Source organism: Xiphophorus hellerii, chromosome 6, assembly GCF_003331165.1.
Source record: "Xiphophorus hellerii strain 12219 chromosome 6, Xiphophorus_hellerii-4.1, whole genome shotgun sequence".
NCBI lineage: Eukaryota > Metazoa > Chordata > Actinopteri > Cyprinodontiformes > Poeciliidae > Xiphophorus > Xiphophorus hellerii.
Genome location: NC_045677.1, coordinates 24,201,363 through 24,226,976, shown reverse-complemented (window position 1 = coordinate 24,226,976; position 25,614 = coordinate 24,201,363). Strand labels below are relative to the sequence as shown.

Below are 25,614 nucleotides of genomic sequence, written 5' to 3'. Positions count from 1 at the left end.
AGCCACACAAATAAATAAAAGATCTGTGGAGCAAAAGGTGAAGGAGGATGAGAATAAAGGAGATGAAGGTTTTAGTTTGGAGGCTGGTTTCAGAGTTGCAGAAGACGCTTCGTCCTTCGTGAGAAGTGGATCTCTCGCGTTTGGGGGAAAATAAAAAAGGGCTGATATTGGCAGATTAATGCGCGGCATCTTCCTCTGCCTCTGGAGACTTTCGTCCACAAAACACGGGCCCAGAGGCAATCATGCATTACACCAATCTCTACGTCTGCGCCTCCTCCAGCCTTCAGACGAGCCTGCTTAAATCACCGGCCTCTCCCTGTGGAGATTTAGGGAAGTCATTGGAAAAGAAAGGCAGCCTCTGCAGAATTACGCCTCTTTTTGCTTCTCTCGCTCTTCTCCGACTGGATCTTTGCTGTGAACTTTAACGGGAAGCGATGGGCTTTAACGTCTGCGGCAGCTTTTGAGCAACAAACCAGGCTGGAGAGGAAGAGATGTTTCTGTTTGACGGTGTTACCTGATCCACCGAACAGTGTCATTTCCCTGGCATGTATTATGCATAACCTGGCAGAAGCGGAAGCTGCCTTAGCTCCCGGCCTCATTTTCCTCATTTGATTGAGTCTGTCTGCAGGTGTGATTTATTGTTCCTGTTCTGCTTTCTCAGAGAAATACAGAACATTTGTCTTGCAGCACTTTGCATTCATGCCCTCCGGTTCGTCTCACGCCGAGCAGAAACTTTTGCATCCTGATTTTTGTCTGTTTGCTTTGGCAAATGACTGAAATGTTAAACAAAGTTATTCTGCATGCTTCCTGTTAAAGCTGCAGTATGTAACTTTAAAAAAAAGTTTTCTGTATTAAAATGTTCACCATGTCCTTGTAGTTTAATATGAGACAGATAATCTGTGAAAAGATCGATCTGTTCCACCTCTTTCCTGAGCTACTATTGCTGTTTGTAGAAATGCATTACTTCTGACCAAAAACAACCAATCAGAGTCAGGTCTTAGCGCTGTCAATCGTCCTCCTGTACTTGCTGCTAAATGTGATGATGGCCGAGAAACAACTTACGGTTACAGAAAAACGTTTGTCCTCTATCATTGATGGCCAAGCTAACTAGCTTTAGCATTCACAACATTCTATGCTATCAGGAACAGCAGAGAGAAACAGAGAAGAGTGATTGACAACACTAAGACCCGCCTCCTCGCTCTGATTGGTCGTTTCTTGTTAGCACTGGGAGCACTGGGAGAAGGCTACATTTTTCCACTGATTATCTGCCTCATTTTATACTGTCATGACATAGTGACAGTTTCAGCAAATATGTAATAAATAAATAAAAAACTAAAAATATGTATATATATAATTTTTTTTTAAATAAATAAAAATATACAGTTACATACTGCAGATTTAAGGAGAAACGTTAGATTTTATCCAGTTCAATAGAAGCATCTGCTCAGATATGTTCATGTTTCCCTTCTGTCGTCTTTAATGCTCTTAATTCAAACAAGAGATTAACTAAACTGGATTGCCCAATCCAAAGTTGTTCTCCTAATTAGCAAAGTAATTATTTATTAATCAGTTAGTGGAGAGAGTCGACATCTTTCTCTGTGAGTTGAATTAAAATCAGGGCTTCTGGATGTCTAAAGACCTCTGAGATTAAAATGAAAGGACAAGCTGTTTTATTAGCTTCTGACCAATTTACTTTCAGTCTTAGTTATTAGTTAATTAAAGTTGTTGGGTTTTGCAAGTTGCAGATTTTATGACGTGCATTTTTATGTTAAATCAGAAGTCTGTTTTAATTGCATTTCTCAGCGTTTCTAGCTTGATTTTATTTTGTCCACCTTTGACCATTAAAATCAAGATTGTTTAGCTAGAGATGCGTCAGTCTGATCTATTAACTAACTTTTCATTTAAGTTGAGATTTTGTGGAAGATTCATCTGGTATTTTTTGCCCAAATTGTTTCAAGAATTCAGTCTTTTTTTGCCCTTTTATTTTATCCAACTTAATTTGGAAGATTTATTTGCACAGAAATAAGCACCAAAAATAATTATTTGATGGCAGCAGAATTGGATCTCCGCACAGACGTTATTTTTGTAAGAAGGACTTTAAATTCCCACAGAGACGCTGCGATTTGCAGCTTGTTAATTCAATCATTATTACTTATTAATTAATTGAGTTTAAAGCAACTTAACGAACGTCAAGGTTCAGTTCACAGCCCAGCGCTTTAATTTAACGACGGCTTTGTCTGCAGCTTTTATTTTTAAATAACCCACTTTATATTTACCACACTCATGCCTTCATATCAGAGGCTCTGCTGAGTGCTGGGATTAGTGGGATTATAAAAATGCACTTTGTTGTGATTACTGGTACTTTACATTTTATTGAATCACAAAGATTTGTTGGTAACTAGATTCCAGGATTTGTTCTCATTAGACCAGATTTTATACATCTTTTTCCAACTGAAGCCAGATGTTTACATTCACTTTGTAAAAAGAAAACTTTTTCTGTTCAGGCTCAGTTTGGATTATCAAAATTATTTGTTATCTAATTTCTTCACAGTTAAAAATTTACATCCACTTGTGGGTCAGGTAGGGTAATTTAATTTATACACAAATTAGAAGGAAATACAAACCAAACAACTAAACCAAAAGAACAACAAAAAGCTAAAAGTACAAATTTAAATGTTGGTTCCCCATGTAAAAAACTACTGAGGCTTTCTCTTGATCTTAAATGTGTTTGTTCTGGATTAGACGGGGAGAAAGCTAAATGTTGGTTAAGTATAAAACTAAATGTTGGTTAAGTATAAAACTAAATGTTGGTTAAGTATAAAACTAAATGTTGGTTAAGTATAAAACTAAATGTTGTTTTAGTATAAAACTAAATGTTGGTTAAGTATAAAACAAAATGTTGTTTAAGTATAAAACTAAATGTTGTTTAAGTATAAAACTAAATGTTGTTTTAGTATAAAACAAAATGTTGTTTAAGTATAAAACTAAATGTTGGTTAAGTATATAACTAAATGTTGGTTCCGGTTGTTCTTGGTTGAGTGCTGGATTTGTATAAATGTAAATGCTTGTTCTCCAGATTTAATTCTTGTTCTGGGTTACTAAGTAAACTAAAAGCAGTTTCTCTATTGCTCCAATATTAAAAGTATAAAGCTAAATGTTGGTTGGTTCTCCAAAGGTTAACTGGCTGTGCAGAAGAAGCTTTGAGTAAAGTTCCAAAACAACATTATTGCAATTCTGTAATCTGAGAAATTCATGCAAAATCAACAAATTCACCCCTTTCATTTGCGCTACTGCAGGATTTCAAGTTTATTGCAATTTTTTCCCACAAAAATTGTCAAAAACATTGGGTTTAAGTGATGCTACACTTCAAAAACACAAAATTTTACCAAAATCTTTGGTTTAGCTTGTAGTGTCAGTAGGTCAGTAAACTTCACATAAGAAAAAACTAACTGAAACTTTTCAGCAAGATAAAGGAGCTTGTTTTAAGTCAATAATTCCTTAATATTGATGAAAATGTTCCAGTTCCACTGGCAGATTATTTCACTTATAACAAGGAAAAAATGCCTTGGATGAGTTTCTCTAGATCTCGCTGAGATATTAGTTTTTTTAATCTCGGAAATGTTCTTCAGGTGATAAAAAGCCGACTTTGTAATCGTCTTTATATGTCTCTGAAGGTTCAGGTCAGATTTCAGGCCTGGTCACTGGTTTCTAGCTGTAATATGTGAAGCTGTGTGCTGATAAAAAAAAAAAGTTTAAGTTCAGGCTTGAGTCAAATCAACCTAAAGCCTCAAGTCATTTCAGATTAAGAGCTCGGTGAGGCGTCAAAAATTCAACTGATTAAATGTCAGGGAAAATAAATCACAGACGCTCGTTTGAAAGTGAAACTTTTTAAAGTTTTATTCAGTTATAAATATTGTGACAGTCGACAAATGATTATAAAGAAAATGACTGCGTGTGTATGTGTGTGTGTTATTGCTTCAAAGTTAACTGAGGAGTTGCGATTTGTCAGTTGGTTCTACCTAAATCCAAAGTTTACAGTTCTAATTAAAGATCAAGCACTTTATGACTTCCTTTACTGTCTATCGGTGCAGCCTCTGCAGGGATGTACTACAGTTCATAAAATACAGCCCTGGGAAAGGCAGTTAATTAGAACAGAGACCCAAGAGGACCTAAATTTATCACATTGTGAGACGCTGCTGAGCCTTATCTCTGGGTTTTACAGCTTTAGAACAATGTGTGCACGTTTTCTATCACTGAAGAGCTGAAAGTGCAGAAAACTTGCTGGAAATGTTCGCCTTCTGTATATATCTTGACCTCACCAAAGACAAGGAAAGACACAATAGGTTAACAAGGGGTAGATGATAACGGGCTTGTGAAAGGGTGATGATGCAAATACAGAACATTCATCATTTAAATGGAGAGAAATTCAGAGAGATAATACCAACCAGCCAATCACAAACTGATTGGTACAATGTTCAGTTTGCTCCAATATAGGAGGATTTTCTTTCTTGATTTGGAAGTATTTGACCTGTAGAATTTCTGAAGACCTTTAAAGGACATTACTGCCAGAAAAATATAGAATTACTAATTTATATGAAGTTCAATCAATCGTTTAATTTGAAGGCAGAAATAAGGCGACTTTTTCAGTTATTTTTATGAAAGGACTGAAGAGATGAGATGCATTATCATGATGTTTTATGGTACTGTTGGATGGATGGACGGCTGGATGGCTGGATGAATGGCTGACTAGATGTGTGATTGGATGGATGGTTGGATGGATGAATGGATGGTTGGATAGTTGGTTGGTAGGATGGATGGATGGTTGGATGGAAGGCGTGATGGAGTTATGAGGGCAGCCTGCGATGATAGATGAGCGGCTGACAGCTCAAGGCAGCTTGACGGCTGCAGAGTGACCCGACTGGTTGGATGAACAGATGGTTGGATGGATGGATGGATGGATGGATGGTTGGTTAGTTGGTTCTTTGGATGGTTGGTTGGTTCATGATGGTTCATGGTTCATGAACCATGAACAGATGGTTGGTTGGATGGATGGTTGGTTGGTTGGTTGGTTGGTTGGTTGGTTACATGGTTAGATGAACAGATGGTTGGTTGGTTAGTTGGTTGGATGGATGGTTGGTTGGTTGGTTAGATGGATGGACAAACAGATGGTTGAATGAACAGACGGTTGTTGGATGGTTGGTTGGATGGTATGTTGGTTAGATGGAGGGACATACAGATGGTTGAATGAACAGATGGTTGTTGGATGGTTGGATGAACAGATGGTTGTTGGATGGTTGGTTGGATGGACACTCAGACATGTTTCATAGATCAAATGTTTTATTTTCCTCCATTTTCCTGCGGTCTATAAAATCTCCTGCCTTCTTCTTCAGATTTCTCTGTTTGCGTCTCAGTTTGTTTTGATGAGATTAATCTCACTTACACCAAAACAAAGAAGCCAATGGTTTATTTAACAAGCGCTTAATGGAGAATCAGTGAAATGTCACTGATTTGAAGATGAACAGTGGCTGTAAACATCATCACAGTAGATAATCCAGCAGATTCTCTCATTACCACTTGGCTTATCTGAGCTCACGACTCGACGACGAGCTTACAGGAGATCAGCCCCTTAAAATGAAACAAAAACATCTCCTTTCTCAAGAGACATCAATCTTCTGTAAATTACTCCATCTTCTGTTTTCTTTTTTCTCTCCCCTCTCATCTGGATGCAATCAGAGGGTTATGAAATAATCTCGGCACCTGGCCGGGTCACTCTGCAGCCGTCGAGCTGCCTTGAGCTGTCAGCCGCTCATCCATCATCTCAGGCTGCCCTCATAACTCCATCACGCCTTTCAGCGCACACAGATTGGCTCAGCTCAGTGGGGAACGCTGAAATAAAGCTCACAAAGCTGCCTGTGGAGAAGCCCTTGAGCAAGGCATTTGACCCTCTGCTGCAGGCCAAGCACTTATTAAAGGTGACCTATTATGCTTCCTTCAGCAGGTTAAAAGAAATCTGATTTTATTCTGGTCAGTTCTGCCTATTTTGAGTTTTTTTGGGCCTCCTGCCAAATAAGCTGCTGCTGTCCACCCCACTCCCCCCACTAAGTGTTTACTACTACTGCTTTGAAAAGCAAAAGTGGGACCTCCTGCACAACCAACAAGAATACAGCAAGTGGTTTCTGGATGGTAAATCAACAATAAAATTACATTTATTCCGACATGTTGTCTTCCATGTTGTTTTTTCGTTTTGTTGTTTTGTATTTATTTTAAGTTCTTGACCGAGTGATTTAATGAAGTTGTGTGTAAGAATAGCGTTAGCATTGCTGCAGCTAAATGTGGATTGTAACTAAACTAAGCACTTGTGTTTTGTAGCTGCCATTGCGGGTCGCAAACAATGGGAAACTAAGCTGACCAGATGCACTGAAACTTAGCTTGGGTTGCTAGGTAACAGGCTGGGCTTTGCAGGGGTTGCTAGGTAACGGTGCAGTGCCCCTTGGATGTGACTCAACAATCGGGAAGTTTTTGAAATGTCTCATTTTCCAGACACCAATAAACATGAACTTATTGCCAAAAGATTTCTGTTTTTTTTTAAGTGCCTGGGCTGTTGAGACACAAATAAAAATTAAAAAAAAACATACATTTTCATAATATGTACCCTCTAAAATACAGACAAAGCTTTTGTATGGCTTAGATCAAATTGTATTTAGGCGTCAGAATGGACCAGTCAAAGTCCAGAGCTTGAAACAGAAGTTTAAAATTGATATTCGCATATCAATATGAAATGTCAGTCAAGATGTACAGAGCTGGTGGAGATAATGACGCTACTTTGTGTCGGTTTACACAGTGGAAGAAGTTATTTTTGTTTTCTTACTGGAAAAACTTAAATTTTTAGCTGAACCTTCAGATCCTTCAGTTTTGAACTCTGTCTCTTAGAAAACTTGAGAGTTTATTTCTTTTTGCCTGAACTATTGACTTGGTTTCTCTGCAAATCATTTATAAAAAATAAAATCCGCCAAACTTTCACTCTTCAAATCCATATATTTTTATGAGAGGAAGCTGGCTGCTTCTCTGTAGCTGACCCTGATCTTTAACCTTTAGAAAATAATCTTAAAACATATTTTTCTGGGTTTTTTTTTCCAGCCATTGAAGCTGAACTGCGAGCTGTGCAGCATCGTGTCCAGCTCCGGTCAGATGTTGGGCCAGGCTGCCGGCGCGCAGATCGACCGCTCTCCCTGCATCTGGCGCATGAACAACGCTCCCACGCGAGGGTTTGACAACGACGTCGGGCGACGGACCACGCTCAGGGTCGTCTCTCACACCAGCGTGCCGCTGCTGCTGCAGAAGCCGCAGCACTTCTTCGGCCAGGGCAACGACACCGTGTACGTGGTGTGGGGCCCGCTGCGGAACATGAGGAAGGACGGCAAGGGCATCGTGTACAACATGCTGCGGCAGGCGTCGGAGAACTACCCGCACGCTCGCATCTACGCCACCACAGAGGACCGGATGAACTACTGCGACATGGTGTTCAAGAAGGAGACGGGGAAAGACAGGTGAGACCAACAGCACTTCCTGTTCGCTCGGCACAAATGAATTAAGATTAAGTATTGAAATAATCAGCAACTAATTTAATCAATCAAGTTTTAAGTTTATTTGTGCAGCACATTTTGGTAACACTTTATTTGAAGGGGTGTGGATAAGACTGACATGACATAAACATGAAGGAGTCTTCATAAATGTTCACAACTGTTTTCATTCAGTAAATAATGTTTGGCAAAGTTGCACTAAAAGTTGCATTAAAAGCATCAATTTATAAATATTTGGTAAATAATGATACTTTTAATTTAAAGTTTTATTAAAACTTGCATGTCAACTTTTCATTGTTTGGTAAATAATGACAATTTAATGCAACTTACACTAAAAGTTGCATTAAAAGTATCAATTTTGAAATATTTGGTGAATAATAACATTTTTAATGCAACATTTAATGGAACTTAAAAACTAAAAGTGTCATTAAAAGTTGCATTAAAAGTGTCAACTCTCCATTATTTGAAGTTCAGTTATTTGTTTATTTGCATTATTTACAAACTCTTTATATTATATAAAATAAGCTAAAGCAGTTCAATGTAAAATCAGCAGAATCAGCTGTTTTTTAAATCCGATTACTGGTCAGAATAATTGATTAGTAAAATAATCACTAGCTGCAGCACTACTCCTGATTTCTGCTTGTTTTGCCAGGAACTCCTCTAAATTTTGCAGTTTAGTTCGTCTCGCCTCTGATCCTCCCTCTGATCTTTCATCGGAGTTAGATTTACTTGTAAAGAGGTTCAAAGTGACACATGAGGCCGTTTAAGAAGTAGCTGTGGAGAGCAGCCGCAGAGGGAAGGAGATGATCCAAAAATGTTGGTCTGGGGAAACGCTGGTTAATTAGGCAGCTCGGGTTTGGCACTCCTTCTGAGATCCAGCTGCCCTAACAGATTGACTCGTTCTATTTTCAGTAAAATAAATAAAAAATGCAGAATTAAAGCTACAGGTCAGTTTTCTGTGAGATAAATAATAATTTTTATGAACAGTTGACCTCAACGTGTGTAATGTTCCACCTTAAAGTGAACTAATTTTTTCATACTTTACTTGTGTACAGGATTTTTATTTAGCTCATGATAATTATAATAATCTAAAAAAGAACAACAGCGTATTTGTTTCTCTAACATATTCAGACGCGGATATTTAATTCGTAATCTTGTATTTCTTATGTATATTTTTGCCTAAAAAATATTGGCGAACTAAACAAATTTCCATGAAAATGCCAAAGTCTGCACAGAAACATAAAGATTGAACTCTTAACACATTATTTAGACAGATTATCAGCAAACTTAAAGTTAATTTGAGAGTTAGATTCACTTTAAATAGTTACTTCTAGTATTTCTAGGTTGTCTGGATCTAAAATATATTTGCCCTTTTAAGACCAGCTGATGATTAGAGATGCACCGATCCGACATCAATATCTGTATCGGTCCCGATATTTAAAAAAATTCTAGATTGGGCATCAGTGACAATAGGCCTGATCTATAGGGGCGGATCTATTCAGTCTAATTCTATATTTTCTGTTCTGAGCGACATCATGCTTTATTATTTATTTTACATTATATTTAGAATTCCTAATCATACTTTCTGAAAAATCTAACAGGTTTGTTGCAGTTTATTTTTTACACGTTTGACCAAGATAGTCAACTTCTTGTTTTTTGGTTTCACGTCTGAATGTCTGCAGCTAACAATAGTTGCCCCACTGTTGCCAACTCTGCAGCTTTCCTGCGATATTTTTCAACATTTCAGTCAAAAACAAATCATAATCGGCAGGTCAGGCTTTTTACAGATCGGTAATCGATCTTGCAATCGGTGCATTCCTATTAGATACATTTTAAATAGTTTATTGAAGCATATTTCATACTTTCAGTATTTTTAGGTTGGAATATACAGTATTTGCCCTTTAAAAGCTGCTCATGTTGTTCCTCTTTGTCTGCTGATCCGCCTGAGAGAATTGCAGGTTAATGACTGCAGGAAGGCGGCAGCAGGCAGTGCCATTGTTGAGGACAAACCTCATTTCTTCCTGCTCATCTCCACAGAGCGCCGCTCTCCTGCCGCTCCCTTATGTCATCAAGACCTCTCTTAACTTCTTAAGAGGATTAACATGTTCGGTAATAGGCGTAGCATCCATTTCATTTCAGCTCCATTGTGCGGTTCTCATTCAGGATGGCAGCAATAACACTGAATTTCATGTTCGCCGTCCCGGTTTGAGTGCGGCTCAGCTGTGCAGAAACCCAGAGAGCGCAGCTAGAGGTGCGGGATTAGGGATGGATGCTCAGGGAGAGGAATCTCATTACGGGACGTTACGCTCCCGGGGAAGACGCGAACCGTCAATCGATGTTGATTGGTAACACAGACCCAACTCGAGGAGCAACAATGAGGCACTTTGAATGAATATGTAATGAGAAGTTTCTCTACATGCCTGTGCCTGTCTTGTCACAATTTTGGCTGCAAACACTTCAGCGCTTTGACACAATGAATATCCGCGGAAACAGTTTTCAAATTGGGTTATACGGCGTGTAGCTCACTGTAATCAGAAGGGAATAACTGCTGTCATTAGCTGGAGCTAATTCAAACTGATCCAACCCTGCAGCTCTTTGTTGCTCTCTTAGCTAACTTCAGACCCGAGTCCAGAAAAAACCCTCCTAAGAGCGCATTACTGCAGCAGCTCCTCTGTAATTTGTATTTGTGCATGCAGTGGCGTACTGTCAGTGCCTCCCTACTGGTGCATGGATAATAATCAGCTTGGTAAAAGAAAAAAAAAGATGGAACAGTGATCAACACTACTTCTAATTATCCACATTGCCGCCAGCAGATGAGAAGATGCGGCGTCTCGGCTTCCTCTTGCATGCCTGATCAAGACGAACGCCGTGTCAGAGCTGAACACGCTGCAAAAATGCAAAACCTTACCAAGTAATTTTGGTCTAGTTTCTAGTGTACATATCTTAGTGCGCTTGAAATAAGACAAAATTAACTTATACATAACTTTTCAGCAAGATGTAGGAGCTGGTTTTAAGTAAATAATTGCAGAATATTAGTGAAAAAGTTCTAGTTCCACTCATTTATAACTAGCTGTGCATTGATTGCAGTTTTCTGGTCGATTGCCGATTACGATCTTTTACAAGCCTGACCTGCTGATTCCGATTTTGCTGAAACCAATTGTATTTTGTCTGAATTATTGCTAAATATAGCAAGGAAGTCACTAAGTTGGTAACAACTATTGTTAATTTGTTAACTGTAAACATGCAGATATTGCCTGGTGGGCCGGTCCGTCAGGCAAGCCTGTAAAAGTAAAAGAGGAGAGTGGTTGATTTTTAGACCTTTGATGAAATAGATAATATCGGTGAATAAGTATTGGCTGATAGCTGATTTAACTAAATTAAAGAATTTTACGCCCATAAATTGGTGCACCCCTGCTTTTAACAAGACATTTTTCCATGTTACAGGTGAAATAATCTGGAACTAGAACTTTTTTTCATGATATTAAGGAGCTGCTGACTTAAAACAAGCTCCAAATATTTCTTAAAGGTTACTTATAAGTTAGTTTTTCATATTTGAAGTGGACTAAGATTTGATATGATTTTGTGTTTTTGCAGTGTAATTCTCCAGAAGATCCTGTGGTTTGTCAGGAAACTCAGTCGTTTCTGCAGAAAGCTGAGAAGTTGAACCGAAACTGTGTCTTTATGAAGTACAGAAAGAAAGACGAGTTCCTCATGATGGAGAGGAAATTAAAAATCTTTTAAACTAGACGTTTTGTACGTACAAAAACAACAGATTTTAATTGGTAAATTCACTCCTGTGTTTAGGAAAGAGAGGGAAAGGGTTATTAAAATGTCAAGATTATAAAAAGGAAACACAAAACATCACAAAAGCTCTTCTTAAAAAGGAACAAATTCATAATTAAAGAGAAAAATGTGAGTTTAAAAGTTTAAACCACTAGAAAAAGCCTTTATGGGTGAAGCTGTGGAGTGATTTAAGCATGGAAATAATAAATTCGACATTTCAGACAAATTGGTATCGGAATCGGCAGGTCAGGCTTTTAAAAAATCGGTAATCAGCGATCGTCCAGAAACAATCAATTGGTGCACCCCTTGTTTGGTTTTGCAAGTAAAAACCACAGATCACAAACTATTCTAAAGAATCTAATTATTGTGTAATTTTTTTATTGTTACACCAGGTCATTTATTTTGACATTTACGCTGAGAATCATGTCAGGTATAGAAAGTATCTTTAAGTTTAGAGGAAAACCACGTTGATGACTGAGATGAAACATCTTGGCGATGCCTCTGTTTGTTGCCTCTGATCATCCTGATTCTCTCCAAGCAGTAAGGAGGAAATTCAGTGTAGCAGATAATAATGAAAAGTTGTGGCTGTAAATGTGTGTGACAGCCGCCTCTTCCTGTGAGTCATGTGAGTGTGGGCTGCGGCCGGATGTCGCGCAGGCCGGGCCGCTCCGTTATCAGCTCTGCCTCCTGTGGTTGTCAGAGCGTATCGGCGCGCTCCCGTTAGCGGCGGCAGATAAGGGACCTTATGAAGACACAGCACTTAAATCACGTTGTCACTTTACAGCGGCTGTGTGGCCGGGGTCTCCGTCTCCCATCCGCCCACTTCTCCATTACCAACAGCAGACGCTCAAACCGGGGCTTTGCTGTTTCCAGCAGCTTTAAGTTGATTCAGCTTTGATCACTATTAAATTATTGACATCTGTTACACATCCTCCTGTTTGTTTCTACAGTCTTAATACCTGCCAGGGCAATTAAGGTTTGGTCTTAAAAGGGGAAAAGATAGGATTTATGAGCAATGCAAAACTTGTTCATTATATGTTTTTTCACAAAATATTCTTGAATGATGAGATTTCAGTCTGCTTAGTTTAGCCTATTGTGAGCAATTTTACAGCCTCTTGTCACTTTATATCCAAATAAGCTGCTGTTGCACTGCAAAAACACAAAATCTTAGCAAGTATTCTTGATCTAGTTTCTAGAGCAAATGTCATATTTCACTTAAAGTAAGACAAGGCTTACTTACAAGTAACTTTTCAGCAAAACACAGGATCTTACAAGTCAATAAGAACTTAATATTTGTAATAAAAAAAAGAGTACAAGTTCAATTGGCAGATTATAACAAAACATTTTTAAATAATCTGGAAATGGACGTCACTTTTCACCAATATTAAGGAATTATTGACGCTAAAGAAGCTACAATTTTTTGCTGAAAATGTCTGATGAGTTAGTTTTGTCTTATTTTAAGTGTACTAACATATTGGCTTTAGATTTTATGTTTTTGCAATGTGGCCAAACCTTCCAACTCAACGTTTACACTCGCACATGAAAATGGCTGCAACCATACAGCTTTGAAAAGCAGAAGTCGAGTCTCCTGCACAACTAACAATAATACAGCAAGTAGCGCCTGAATAGTAACAAAACTCATTGACTTTTCCAGCAGCCATTGTGCAGTGCAAACAGAGGCAAAACCAGCTGACCAAACGTGTTGAAGCTCTACTTTTATTGCTAGGTAACGGGCGGTGCTTTGTTTGGGTTGCTAGGTAACGGTGCCAGCCATTACCAGACACCAAGAAACATTAACTAATTGCTAAAAAAAACACCTCAGGATATTTTTTAAGCATGTGGGGTGTTTTTAGAAGCAGTTGAAACCCAAATGAAAGTCTAAAAACGTGAATTTTGCGTAATATTTCCTCTTTAAACTATAGCTAATGCTGATCAGGCTTCCAGTGATGCTAACAGCTTAAATGAAATATTTGATGCCTCACATTTCATATATTTTGCAGCAACCGCTCCTGTTTATTGCCTTTTATTGATCAGCCCATAAAAATCAGAACCTGTAATAAAAATTTAAGGCTCACTGTCAGATCAGTCTGGACATTATGATGGTCTGAGATGCTCTGCGTTAACCTGAGCATCCCAAAGAGCTTCCTGTTATTAAACCGACGTAAAACCCAGCGAGTCGTCATAATGAAGGGTTAAAGCTTCAGAGTGTGCCAGCGCAGCTAAGCTGACACTGAGCTCCATAACATTACAAATCGTTTAAACTTCCCTCACATCGCATCTGTTACGGACCTGAGCAGAGAGAAATGTTTTGGAAGAAAACTCTGTCACCTGATTGGTCATGGTAGTCTCTTTGAAGTACCCTAAAGGCTCCTGATTGGCTCTCTTGGAAGCAAATCAGATTCTGATGGTTTCCTGCTGCTTGGTTCTGTTTGAAGACAAAAAATATAATTTTTTTAAAAAGTTTATAAGAGTTTGAAAATTGTTCTCAGACTTGCTGCTACAAATGCTACAAATTGTGAAAAAGTGAAGAAATTACTTTTGCAATAATTTTTCCAACTATGAGATTCAGCACATCTTTCCATAAGAACCAATTTTCCCAGAACTTTTGTTTACTAGTGTGAAATTTTCCCAAAACAGGATAATTTCGTGGATAATTCCTCAAACTGCAGCAGTTTTCACCACAAAAACCAAAAGTAAAGTAATGATAGTTTAAAACTTAGATGAATCCGCAGAAAGTTGAACTAGCTGCTTTTCCATTGACCGTAAAATTACGCAAATGGGGTTTAGGAAAATAAATTAGCTTAATGGAAAAACGGCAAGTTTGAAAAACACTCAGGTTTTGTGATAAAAGATGGTTTTGACACACCAACAATAGAGTTGCTTCAAGAAGCTCAAGGGGACAGAAAATGTAGACTCATTAAAATAAAGTCACAGTAAAAAGGAAAAGTACATCCAGTTTCAATCCTAGGGTTTTATCAGGAAATACCGCAATGTTCTTGTATTCAACTGGTTGTATATTTATTTCAATTAACTCAAAAAACAAACACCATATTTCATATTACTGTTCAAATTAGAAATACTGACTTAAATTTGCTTAATGGAAACACCAATTTTGCGCGTATTTCACAAAACTGCAATGGAAACTCTTTTTTTTGCGTCACATGATCAACAACCCGGATGTTACTACTGCCGGAAACCACGAAGAAGTCAACAGGAAGTAGTTGGAAGATGAAGGTACAGACTGTTTTTTTGTTTTTGTTTATCGTGTGATCAAGCTTATTCACACGTGATTTAAATTTTTTCTTATTTAATCGAAACACTGCAATTGCGAAAGTGTTTTTTCAACATTGGTGGCATATCTACAAAGCTTTGCTCACATTTGTGCTACTGACAAATTTTAAAGGGATTTTCCTGATGAGACGTTTTATCGCCAACAATTAAAAAAAAACCCCCAACTGATTTATTTTTTTTACACGTTTAAAAGTAAGTGAGTTTATGAGTTATGAATTTAAAATTAAAAATGACAGAAAAGTTTGAGGGAAGTAAAAAAAAAACATCCCTAAGTAGAAAACTTCTTGGCAACACAGGTGTCAGTTAGTCATGGCTCGTTTATCTCTGTGTAATAGAAATCACCCTGAAATGCAGAAAGCATGAAATTACATGACTCTTTTTTTCCTTTTTCTTATTTTACAGCATCCATTTCATTCAACTTTAACTCCTACTGAGATGTTATAATGGAAAAGGAGGCAGAATGGCAGTAATAAAATCTTAGATGACAAGCTGAATTTACTTCTGATGAGGCTTTTTTTCTGTTTGTTGAAGCATAAAAAGCAGAATCTGCTGCAGATATTCCAGCTGTGATTAAATATGAATGCTTAAATACGAGCAATAAAACCCGAAGACACTTTCCAAAGTTAAAGTTAGCAAAAGGGACCATGAAAAGATGAGAAGCGTTAACACTGGACGAGAAAAGTTAACACCAATAGAACAAAAACAGACCTTTTTTAAGTAACGTCTGCGTTGAAGAAGCACCAAATTAAAAATCAGCATTTTGTAATCACAAATTAGTCACATTCTGCTGTGAATGTCTGGACTGCGTAATCACGCTCCATAATCTCCAGCTGTCCACTTCATATAACTGTATGCGCCCCTGGCAGCCGCCGCTTTCTCATCCTAAAATAGCTTCAAAAGAAACGCCGTGCAACTGAACCGCTTCTCATCTTTGTTATAGTCGCCGGCTCAGAGATTCAGCCTGTTTTTTTTATTTTTATTTTTTTCATGAACAGCCTCTTAACAGCTGCATGCTTTTGTTCTTTTCAGCTGTTTAAATTAACTATCAGTGCGGGGGTTTTGTGTGTTCAGAAACGTTCTGGTACAAGTGAGAATATAAATACTTCCTTTGTTCGCTTCCCAGTTTAATAGCTCATATTTTTCCAGCTTTGATATTCTGCTGAACGTGAAGGAAAATGAACCCCCACAAAAACACAAAACAACAAAAAAAATCCAATTCCTCCAAACGAGCTTTTGGTTTAACCGTTTTTAAAGTTTTTACTGTCAGGATCAATAACACAATCTTCAAAGGGCTTCAATTTTACCTATTGGATAACAGTTTAATCAAAACAAGTGATAAAGCATTTATATCTTTGTTGAGATGTTTTTGAGATGAAACTTTCAAAACATGATATGAGGATAAACAAGTAAAAGTAGAAAGTTATTTAACTGGACCTGTTGCAATAAGCAATAATTCAATTAATCACATGATAAATTAAAACAAGCTGAATAATTTCCATTTGCATGATTTATAGTTTTTTTTCTCTTTTTTTACCAAAATCTGGATATTTAAAGTCTTCAGTCTGGTGTTTTGGTCTCATTTAACCCTTTTTTTATTTTACAAAGACTTTATAATTTACTTTATTTGTTGTTTCTGTTTTGTTTATTTATTTTGGATATTTAAAATGTCTTCCAGTTCCAGTTTAAAATGCTCGTTGTTGCTCTTTGAGAATGTGTTTCTTCATTATTATTACCATTATGTTACTTGTAAATGGTCTAAAAACAACAATATTATCGTTTATCGCAATAATTACTGGGACAATGTATCGTTATCGTGACAGGACTAAATTCAACACCATTGATTGTGTTTCTCTTTTTCTACAGTGATTTTCACGTTTCTAGACATGAACTAATAAAATCTAACATCTGTTTAGATTCAGTCTTGAAAAATTAAAAAGGTATGTAATTTAATCCGGGTATTTTCCAGGTCTGAATAGGTATTTAAAATAAAACCAGTGTATTTAAATACATCCATTTTAAAATTTTTATATGTTTTTTTCAGAATAGATCTCTGATCATAGAAAGTCACTTTCTCTTTAGTGTCTCTTTTTTCCCGTCATCTATTAGTGACTGGGTCTAAAGTAAAAATGTTAAATTTGACAAACAGATCACCTGTGTAGTTCGGTTTCATCATCTTCTTCTTGCTAATTCAAGCCATTTTCACTGCAAAACCACAAAATCTTAGCAAGTAATTTTGGTCCAGTTTCTAGTGCAAACATCTTAGTAAACTTAAAATAAGACAAAACTAACTTATACATAACTTTTCAGCAAGATATAGGGGCTGGTTTTAAGTAAATAATTGCAGAATATTAGTGAAAAAGTTGTAGTTCCATGTAGGTCTGCCACAATAACAAATTTTACTGGACGATGAAATTATCCCAGAAATTATTGCGACTTTTCGAGGCAATATAATAGTAATAATGGCATAATAATCCAAGAACACATTATCACAGATCAATAAACTTTAAATTGTAATGAACATTTAACACTGGAACTGGAAGACATTTTAAATATTTAACAACACATAAAATTAATTATGAAGTCTCTGTAAACAAAACTAGAGCTAATTCACCAGACTGAAGATTTTTTATCATCCAGTTTTTGGTAGAAATAGAGAAAAACAATAAATTATTTAACTTCTTTTAATTGATTATGCAGTTAATTAATTATTGTTTATTGCGACAGGCCTAATTCGATTCTTTCACTTATAACAAAAAGTTTCCCCATGTATTAAGTGATACTTTTTCATCAATATTAATGAATTATTTAGTCAGAGCAAACTCTTATATCTTTCTGAAAAGTTACTTTATTTAAGTGTACCATGAAATTTGCACTAGAAACTAAATCAGAGATTTAGTGTTTTACCACTCAGGTGGTGAACAAGAACTTTCCATGCTGTTTGTAGTTATATGCAAATCATTATTAACAGGTCAAAATAACCGATTGTTTGGGATTAATTGGAGTTCAAGCTGTTAACTCTCTGACAAAGCAACTGGCTTTTTATTGAAAAGAAATGTTTGCTCCACCGCCGTTAAAACGAGTCAAACAAAAAGAAAAACTGATTGCAGACCTTGAAGTGTCTCAACCGAAAATGAATTAATGTGCTAAAAAACAATCGGAAAACTTGGGTGATTCAGTCGGCATCGCTGTGCGACTGAGCCGGTGAACTGGAGTCCCCAGCAGCTCCTCTGCGTCCTGCACGACTGTATCTGGAATTGCCTTGTGTTTTCCCTGACAAGACAACAAACAGCCGGCATCAGGATTTGTCGAGTGGGAGGCGTAAGCGCGTTATTTCTAGCTGTAATTTTATGTTTATCACTATGACCTCTTTAAGGAGAACAGAGAGCAGGAGGAGGAGTTATTGTACCGTTTCCCGTCGTGTAGCTATGATTTTCAGGCACGTCTCGCCTCGTCCCGGCCAAGAATTTGTCACCAAGCAAGCGTGTAATGACATTACTTCTGTGCGCTGAGAGCTTGTAATTGGTGTGAAATTATCTTATTAAATGAAGCCACTGGAAACTCTTAGGCTTGAATAACTAATTCTTGGGGGTTCACTGGGTCAAAGGCGGTCAATTCAGACAAATGGAAAAGTTGTTGAACTGGCCGCTCCCAAACAGGAGGAAGATTTTTTCCTTCCTGCGTTTCGTGTGACCCCATCAGAGGGAGAAAAGCAACCTATCACATAAAGGCAGGGTGCAGTCTTCCCTAAAGGCCATTTGCATTTATGGTTTAATAATGTAATGACTCTCGGATGATACCAGCTAATTTATTAGCAGGGAACGCGACACTGAGCTGGTCAGCAGATTTCTGTTATTAAATGTCTGAAATAGCTCTTATCCTCTGTGATTCAGGATTTTAGCTCACAATGCCGCGTGACTCTTCGCTTCCTTCACGTTTATTACCGTCACAAATTAGATGCAAGTCATTTAACAGTTTCCTTTGGTCAGTGTTGAATTTCTGTTTCAGACGTGGTGGATCTAAAAAGCAGACATTGTAATGAAAATGAAATCATTTCACCATTTATTTCTTACATAAAACCAGGTGTTTAAACATACGGTATAAAACCCCCCGTTTTTTTCACTAAACCTTTTCTATTTTCAGTCAGAAAGGATCACTAAAGTTATTAATATTTACTAAAAACAGGATATTTACAATAGAAATTTTGCAAAGAAGATTTTCAAGGTTACTATGTTACTATAAAAGTGCACTTTTAAATCTATTTTAGGAAATATTAAGTTGAAAGTGTCATTAGTAAAACGAGTCCGAAATCAACATAAAAAAGCAGATAATCATTTTCAAATCAACTCAGGGAAAAATACTTTGTTTTCTGAGATCAATTAAAGGTAAAATTAAATCACAATCAGCTTTTTTCGCCAAGTTTGCGAACTCAAACAAGGAAATTGACTTTGATCCCCCTTCTGCGATCAATGAAAACTTTTAAAATATAGATATATAAAAAAGGCGAAATAAAAATATTAAAAGCTTGTTTGTTCTTTTAAATGTACAGATATGAAATAAGAAGGTTTGAAGTAGTACAAAAATTCATGGTACTGATCTGAAGACATTTATTATAATGTAATATGTTGGTTTTATTCATCTTGTGAGGGTGTTTTGCTCCAGGAGGGACTGGTGCACTTCACACAATATGAGCAGGAAACAAAATTATTTTAATAATCGATTATTCTATTGATTAACTGGATAAAAAAAATAGTAACAACTGCAGATGTTTTGTTTAACCACTTCTGCTTATTTTATCCAATATTAGAAATACATTAAAAGATGTAAATAAACAAATAATTAAATACTTTTTTAATCAAGAAAAAAAGCATTTAGCATTCCTTTTGTGAACATTTGATCATCTGTAGCAAAGGATGCATCTGCAACCAAAAAGAATACTTATAACATCAACATGTGGAAAACTCAGCACTTTCTGCTTAACTGAACAATAATACAGTTTAGTTCTGATTAATTTTTGCATTAGCCGATTAATAATTGGATAGAAAAGATGTTTAATGATAATATAATCTGGCTGAAGCTAAAACTATGACATTTGAGGAGTTTTGTGTAAAACAGGTTTACGGAAAAAATATATTTTTTATTTTAAATCCAAAATGTATATAGTTTTTTGTTTGTAAAGGTTCATCTTCATTCCTCCTCTGAGTGTGTTGTTATTTCACATTTTTGAGTCTGTATACTTCAGTTAATGATTATTTCAATAGCCGATTCATGATAACTGATCTGAATAATCATTTCAGCCCTAATATATATTTATAAAAGGGAAAATAAATCATTTTTTGTTATTTTAAATTTGTATATAATAATACAAGTATGTTTAGCTCCAAAGTTGGAAAATGTGTTTGCAAGCAGGATGGCCTGCAAACTGACTCAGTTACTCCAGGTTTGTCAGAAGGGTTATGGATAGGGTTGTACCAGTTTTCTGATAAAATAAAACTTTTATTCAATGTTTTAGTTAAAACACCAACAGTTTTCTTTGAGTCCAGCTCAACATGCTGTGTTTCCTTTGTGGCTTTTACTCCCATATTCATACCAGATTAGATTTACTTTCTGCCTTTTTACTCCCAATAATTTTGTTACGAATCCGGCAGACATTTGTCTTACTGGCTTTGGCAGAAACTGCTGCATCTTCTTATCCGAACATAATGGCATTCAGCTCACACGAATCGCTCGTTGGAGCAGCAGCTGGGCAGGGAAGCAGGTAGGAGACACGGTTAGCCTCCAGACTCTAAAGCTGTAAATGCATTTTCTGCTCTGATCTACTGCACCTGAATAAACCCCACAGCAGCAAAACGACACGCTTCTGCTCCACCAGTCATGTCGCAGGTCAGCCTCGTCTAAAAGCTTAATTAGATCAAACGCTGTTGCTTTAGAAAATACCAACGTAAACAGATGAAATAGCCTTGTGACACAAAGCTCCACCAGCAGTCTGTCACTGCTTAGATCCTCACTTACTTACAGCTCCGTTGGCTTTTATTCAACATCATGTTTTAGTCTAACATCAAGAACTGAATTAAACTTTAATAGCAGGAATAGCAAAATAAATTACCTTTTTGAAAAAAAAAAGAATTAAGACCTTAAGCTAAGGTAATGTCTTGTACAATGTTTAATTTTTATGATTAGCTAATTAAAAATAGCATTCTTGTTTCATGCTGATGATTTATTTGAAATGTATTTACTATTTTCTATTATTTTTTGGAAGATATGAGTTGGCCAAAACGATTTAAATAAATATGAAATATATTATAAAATACATATTAATACAACTTTTGGGCTTTCAGGTTTTCTTTTTTTTTAATCAATTTGCTAACCCACAGAAGAAAAACTTTTGCTCAGAGTTTACTGAAAATTTTAAATCCAATACATGGTATTGGAATAATTGTAAGTGCTTTGAAGGGCATTCACTGCAAAAACATAAAGTCTTACCAAGTATTTGCTTCTAGATTATAGTGCAAATATCTTAGTTCATCCTAAAATAATAAATCCTAATATCTTAGATATTTTTCTTCTCTCCACAATTTTGTTAATAGTAAAGACGGTTTGATAATAAAAGAATATAATAACTTTTCTTTTTTTTATTTAAAGGAAAATCTCAGTGCGTCCAGCTGTACAGCAGCAGCTGCAACAATCCAGACTCTCAGTCACTTGTGGGTAATTTAGAATCACACAGAAAATCTTCAAAAGGGAATCAAACTTAAAACTCTGAACTAAGAACTTCTGATCACATAATGACAATTAACCATAGTTGTCATGGTAAATTATTACTGATAACTATTGTCAGTAGTCCCTAACATTAATATGATCAGGCAGGATGTAATCATATATACATACTGTATATGTAGTATTGTTATAAAGGCTGAGCCAAGAAAATTTATGTCTGTATCAAACAAGAAGCCCTTCGTGTTACTCTGGACCCGTGAAGTGGCTCCCAGCCTCAAAAAGGTTGGTGACCCCTGCGGTAGAGGTTAGCTACTGTGGTAATGCTAATACGGTTTCCTCTGTCTGTATTAATGCGTTTTAATGTATAATTGGTGTTTGAACTGTTAAAATAGGAAGTTCTTAGGGTTTTCAAAGTATTCATGACTATTATGAATTCTCACGTAGCGTTCATGTGATTCCGTTTTCCCTTTGACCCATTTTCTGACCCTTTATTTGTCCATTCCATCCTCCTTGTCTGTCTTTCAGACATTCTTTCTTCTTTCTCCTCTTTTTAAACCTGTTTTCATCCAACTTTGCATCATTTCAAGCCTGTTTCCCTTCACTCATGGTCCTTTTTCCTATTTCCAATCTTTTTTTCTTCCCTCTTATCAGCCGTATTGCCCTTTTCATCCAACCTTGTCTCCTTTTCATCCTCATTATTCTTCCACACATCATGTTCTTGGTTTCTGTTCGTGTTAATCTGTTGGGTTTTTTAAATCCTAGAACATAAAGTAGAGTTATCCAACACAGATACATTTCCACATTATCAAATTGAGTCAGTCTATTCTCACATTGAAATTCAATTTATCAGCAACAAATCAATTTAGCAAGTCCTTGCCCTTCATCCTATCTAATATCTGTTTCATCCACTTTCCTGAACTCAAATTTAATTTCTTCCCATGGTGCCATCTGGGCAGATTGAATGAATAAACTCACATCTTCCCTCATAACTTTTAAAAACTGAAATATCAATAAATGCTGGAGGGGTAAAAAAAAAAAAACAATTAAAAATGTATTTTATTAATATGTCTAAAATGATAGCAACAAAATTAATATTTTTACTGCACAAACATTTGATATCAATTTGGTTAGATTTGAAGCAGGTTCACCTAGTAACCTCAGGGAAGCTCAGCCCGTTACCTAGCAACCAATGTGGAGTTCCGCCCGTTACCTAGCAACCCAAGCTGAGTTACAGAATGTTTGGTCAGCTTGTTTTACTGCTGTAATCGTGTCTTAAAGAAGCTAAGGGTTAAGAGTATTTTTGCTCTGTGTGTGTGATTGATGTAGAAAATAGAGCAGCTAACTGGCCTTGGTTTTCGGCACTTTGCTGTGTGGGAACAAGGTGTTTCTGTGTGAAGGTGAGAACTTGTGAAGAGTGGTGTGCCATCACGTACGGTGTGAGATATTTCCCAGATTTTCATGTTGTAAAATTTTACCACTTGCCCACCTTCTGCTGCTGTTTCTTGTCCACTTTTTTTTTTAATCTTTTCCCACCTCGGTGGTTCCCATTTCAGCTAATCTAGGTGAGAACCGTTTCATCCGAGCAGTTGGTGCCGACCCATACCAGCAGGTGTTCAAAGCTTTTATATTTTTTCTCACTTGATTCTTTGTACTTTATTGAAATTATATGCAACAATTTTTCAACTTGTTTATTTCTTTTATAATACATAAATAGCTGGTCGGTCACATGGTGATATACATCAGCACTAGACATCAGTATTGGTCCCTTCGATGTTATTGTTTACATCCAGAAATTTTGCGCAAGCGCGCAACGCTGGACGATTCTTACATGTGCCATCCATAGCTGCACTGCCGCGGTAGAACAATCCTGTTAACTAGACATGTAGGTATTATTAATTTAGTGCAGTGCGTCACAGCAAAGGGAAAAATAACGCCGAAAAATTGTTAAAGAACAACTCTTAACCACTTTTTTCTCGCTCTCTATGTCTGCTACGCTACACACATATCCATAGCAACTGACAACAACACCACTAATGTATCAGGATTCAACATCATAAAACACTAAAACATTTCCCGCACACAACAGAACATTTAGTCCGTTACAGTATTATGTTTTTAGGTTTGATGTTTATTTTGCGATTATTAATAAGTAATTGCTGTGATAGATTAGCTACCGCTGCTATTAGCTATCTAACTCAGCGGTGGTTGATTAGCTTATTTAAACACTTGCTGTACTGATGACCCGTCAGAGATGGAGTGCGGGTTACGTTTTTTTAATTTGTAACTGAATAGAAACACACCTAATTCCACATCACATCTACATGTTACGGTTGTCAAAGTCAAGCTAGCGTAACTGAACTACTTCCCTTTCCCTTGCAGGTTTTGCTACTAGTTGTGATATTGTGAACAATTATTTTATATAGTATATTTAAGATTTAGTGTGTTATATTGTTAACTTAACAACTAAAATCAATGGTAGTCATTGTCAGTGAGCAGCTTTTTGCCCTCTAGCATTTCTGCTGAAAAATTACCATCGTACTATCAGCGTAATATCAAAACAGAAATGGCCATTAGCTTTGACTTCCATATAGAAACGGAGGGAGGTTTATGGCCGGCCCACTTTGGCAAAATAGTTTATTTTGCCAAAATAGTTTATTTTGCCAAAATAGTTTATTTTGCCTGCATCAGAAGAGTTTGGACAACTTCTTCCTGCTGCCTCAGTGGCCTAATTTTTAGCATAATGTCTAGGAACGGTTGTTGTGTATTTAGCTCCACCCATCTTCCCATTCACTCTGCTGCTTTTTTCTACTGATTTATTTTACTTTGTGTTGGTCTATCATACAAAATCCCAACGAAACCCATCAAACTGTGTGGTTTAAAATGTTGAGTTGGACGGGACACTTTGCAAACTGCTGCATATCTTGAATCTCAAACACTGTTTCTGGTGTTTGTTCTCTGGTGTGCTGTTTTTTTGGAGACACTATCAATAAATCTGCAGAGGACACTTTGATATAAAATGCTGCTTGCTGCTTAATGCGAGGCAACAGTCACTCCGTCATGTCAGATAATGCATTTACGGTCGCAGTCCAGACAAAGATGGATCTCAAATTTGTGTCCTAAGCAAGAAAAATGAGTGCGCCCATAATGCTCTGTGCCCCATCAGTCGTAATGCATCCTGTCAGTGTTATATGTTCAACTTTAAATTGAAAGTGAACTATTCGCTTCCAATTAAACACAACGCTGTGTGAAATGTGCGGCAGTCACCTCCTGGCTACAGTGTTGAAATCCCCAAAACCAGAGCTTCTCCACCACTGATAAGTCATGTTTCCGCTGCGGGTTTCCCCTGATAAATACCACCTTCCATGAGTCAATTTTAACTCTAAAGTGGGGCTGGCACTTTCCTGCAACTTTGATTTTTAAATTATAGTAATTCCAGCAAAGACTTAAAGGCCAAATTAGACATTGTACATTCTTGTTTCCAGTGTCTTAGCCCAAATGCCCAGCTAATAATTATAAACTTTTTGAAATGCAGCTGGAACAACCGCCTTCATTTCACCACTGATACATATTTTAAAATTATACAGTCAAAGTACTTGTAGTTTTATAGTGAAAGGTTTATGGCGATTAATTAATTGATTACTAATCGATTAATCTGGAGTATACAGAGTCAAAAAAGGCCATTTGCTGAAAGAATGACAAATTCATAGAAAAAAATAAGCCAAAACTGTACAAAAATTGAACACATTTTGAATACAAGATTAAAGTATTATTTTTTTAATGTTCTACGCAGAGCTCCTCAAGTGGTGTAGATTTAGCTTCACCTGGTTTAAATTCAGCAAAAAAGTCTGTTAAGCACTTTTTGCTATCTAGTTATTATTAATAAAAAATATTGTCAGCAGATCAAACCTACTCCGTTTTGTTTATAAGTCGAGCAGAAACGACTGAGCTTCTCACGTTGATACAAATGATCAAGTGTTTATGGGGCTGGACAATAAATCAATAACAATATATCGCAATAGATATGTGATCAATAGGTAATACATTTGATAGAATATTCAATGTATAGATTATTCACTAAACTCCAATCCAGAACTGCACAGCATTCTGGGAGATGTAGGCAGAGGAAAGGTTTTAGCTTCTCAACCTAGTAGAGCTAATGTAGGTTGGTGGCCTCAGCTAGCTTACTAATTCTTTGGTTACCTAGCAACAACCTCCTGGGTAACAAGCAGTTACAAATTCCCGCCCA

At 36.7% G+C, this 25,614-nt stretch overlaps 1 protein-coding gene and 1 long non-coding RNA gene across 2 annotated transcripts in view; one reads left to right on the top strand and one right to left on the bottom strand.

Moving 5' to 3' along the window:
• st6galnac3 (ST6 (alpha-N-acetyl-neuraminyl-2,3-beta-galactosyl-1,3)-N-acetylgalactosaminide alpha-2,6-sialyltransferase 3) overlaps positions 1 to 25,614 on the top strand; it is a 94,310-nt gene that overhangs the window by 32,864 nt on the left and 35,832 nt on the right. The window contains exon 3 of the mRNA XM_032566443.1: positions 7,138 to 7,547. Within this exon, the coding sequence (XP_032422334.1) occupies positions 7,138 to 7,547 (410 nt within the window). The remainder of the gene's footprint in view (positions 1 to 7,137; positions 7,548 to 25,614) is intronic.
• On the bottom strand, positions 3,443 to 23,737 carry LOC116722238 (uncharacterized). Its single transcript, XR_004339731.1, has 3 exons — positions 23,665 to 23,737; positions 18,625 to 18,630; positions 3,443 to 3,455 (listed from the first exon to the last, which is right to left on the bottom strand). It is a non-coding gene; the product is annotated as an uncharacterized LOC116722238 (long non-coding RNA).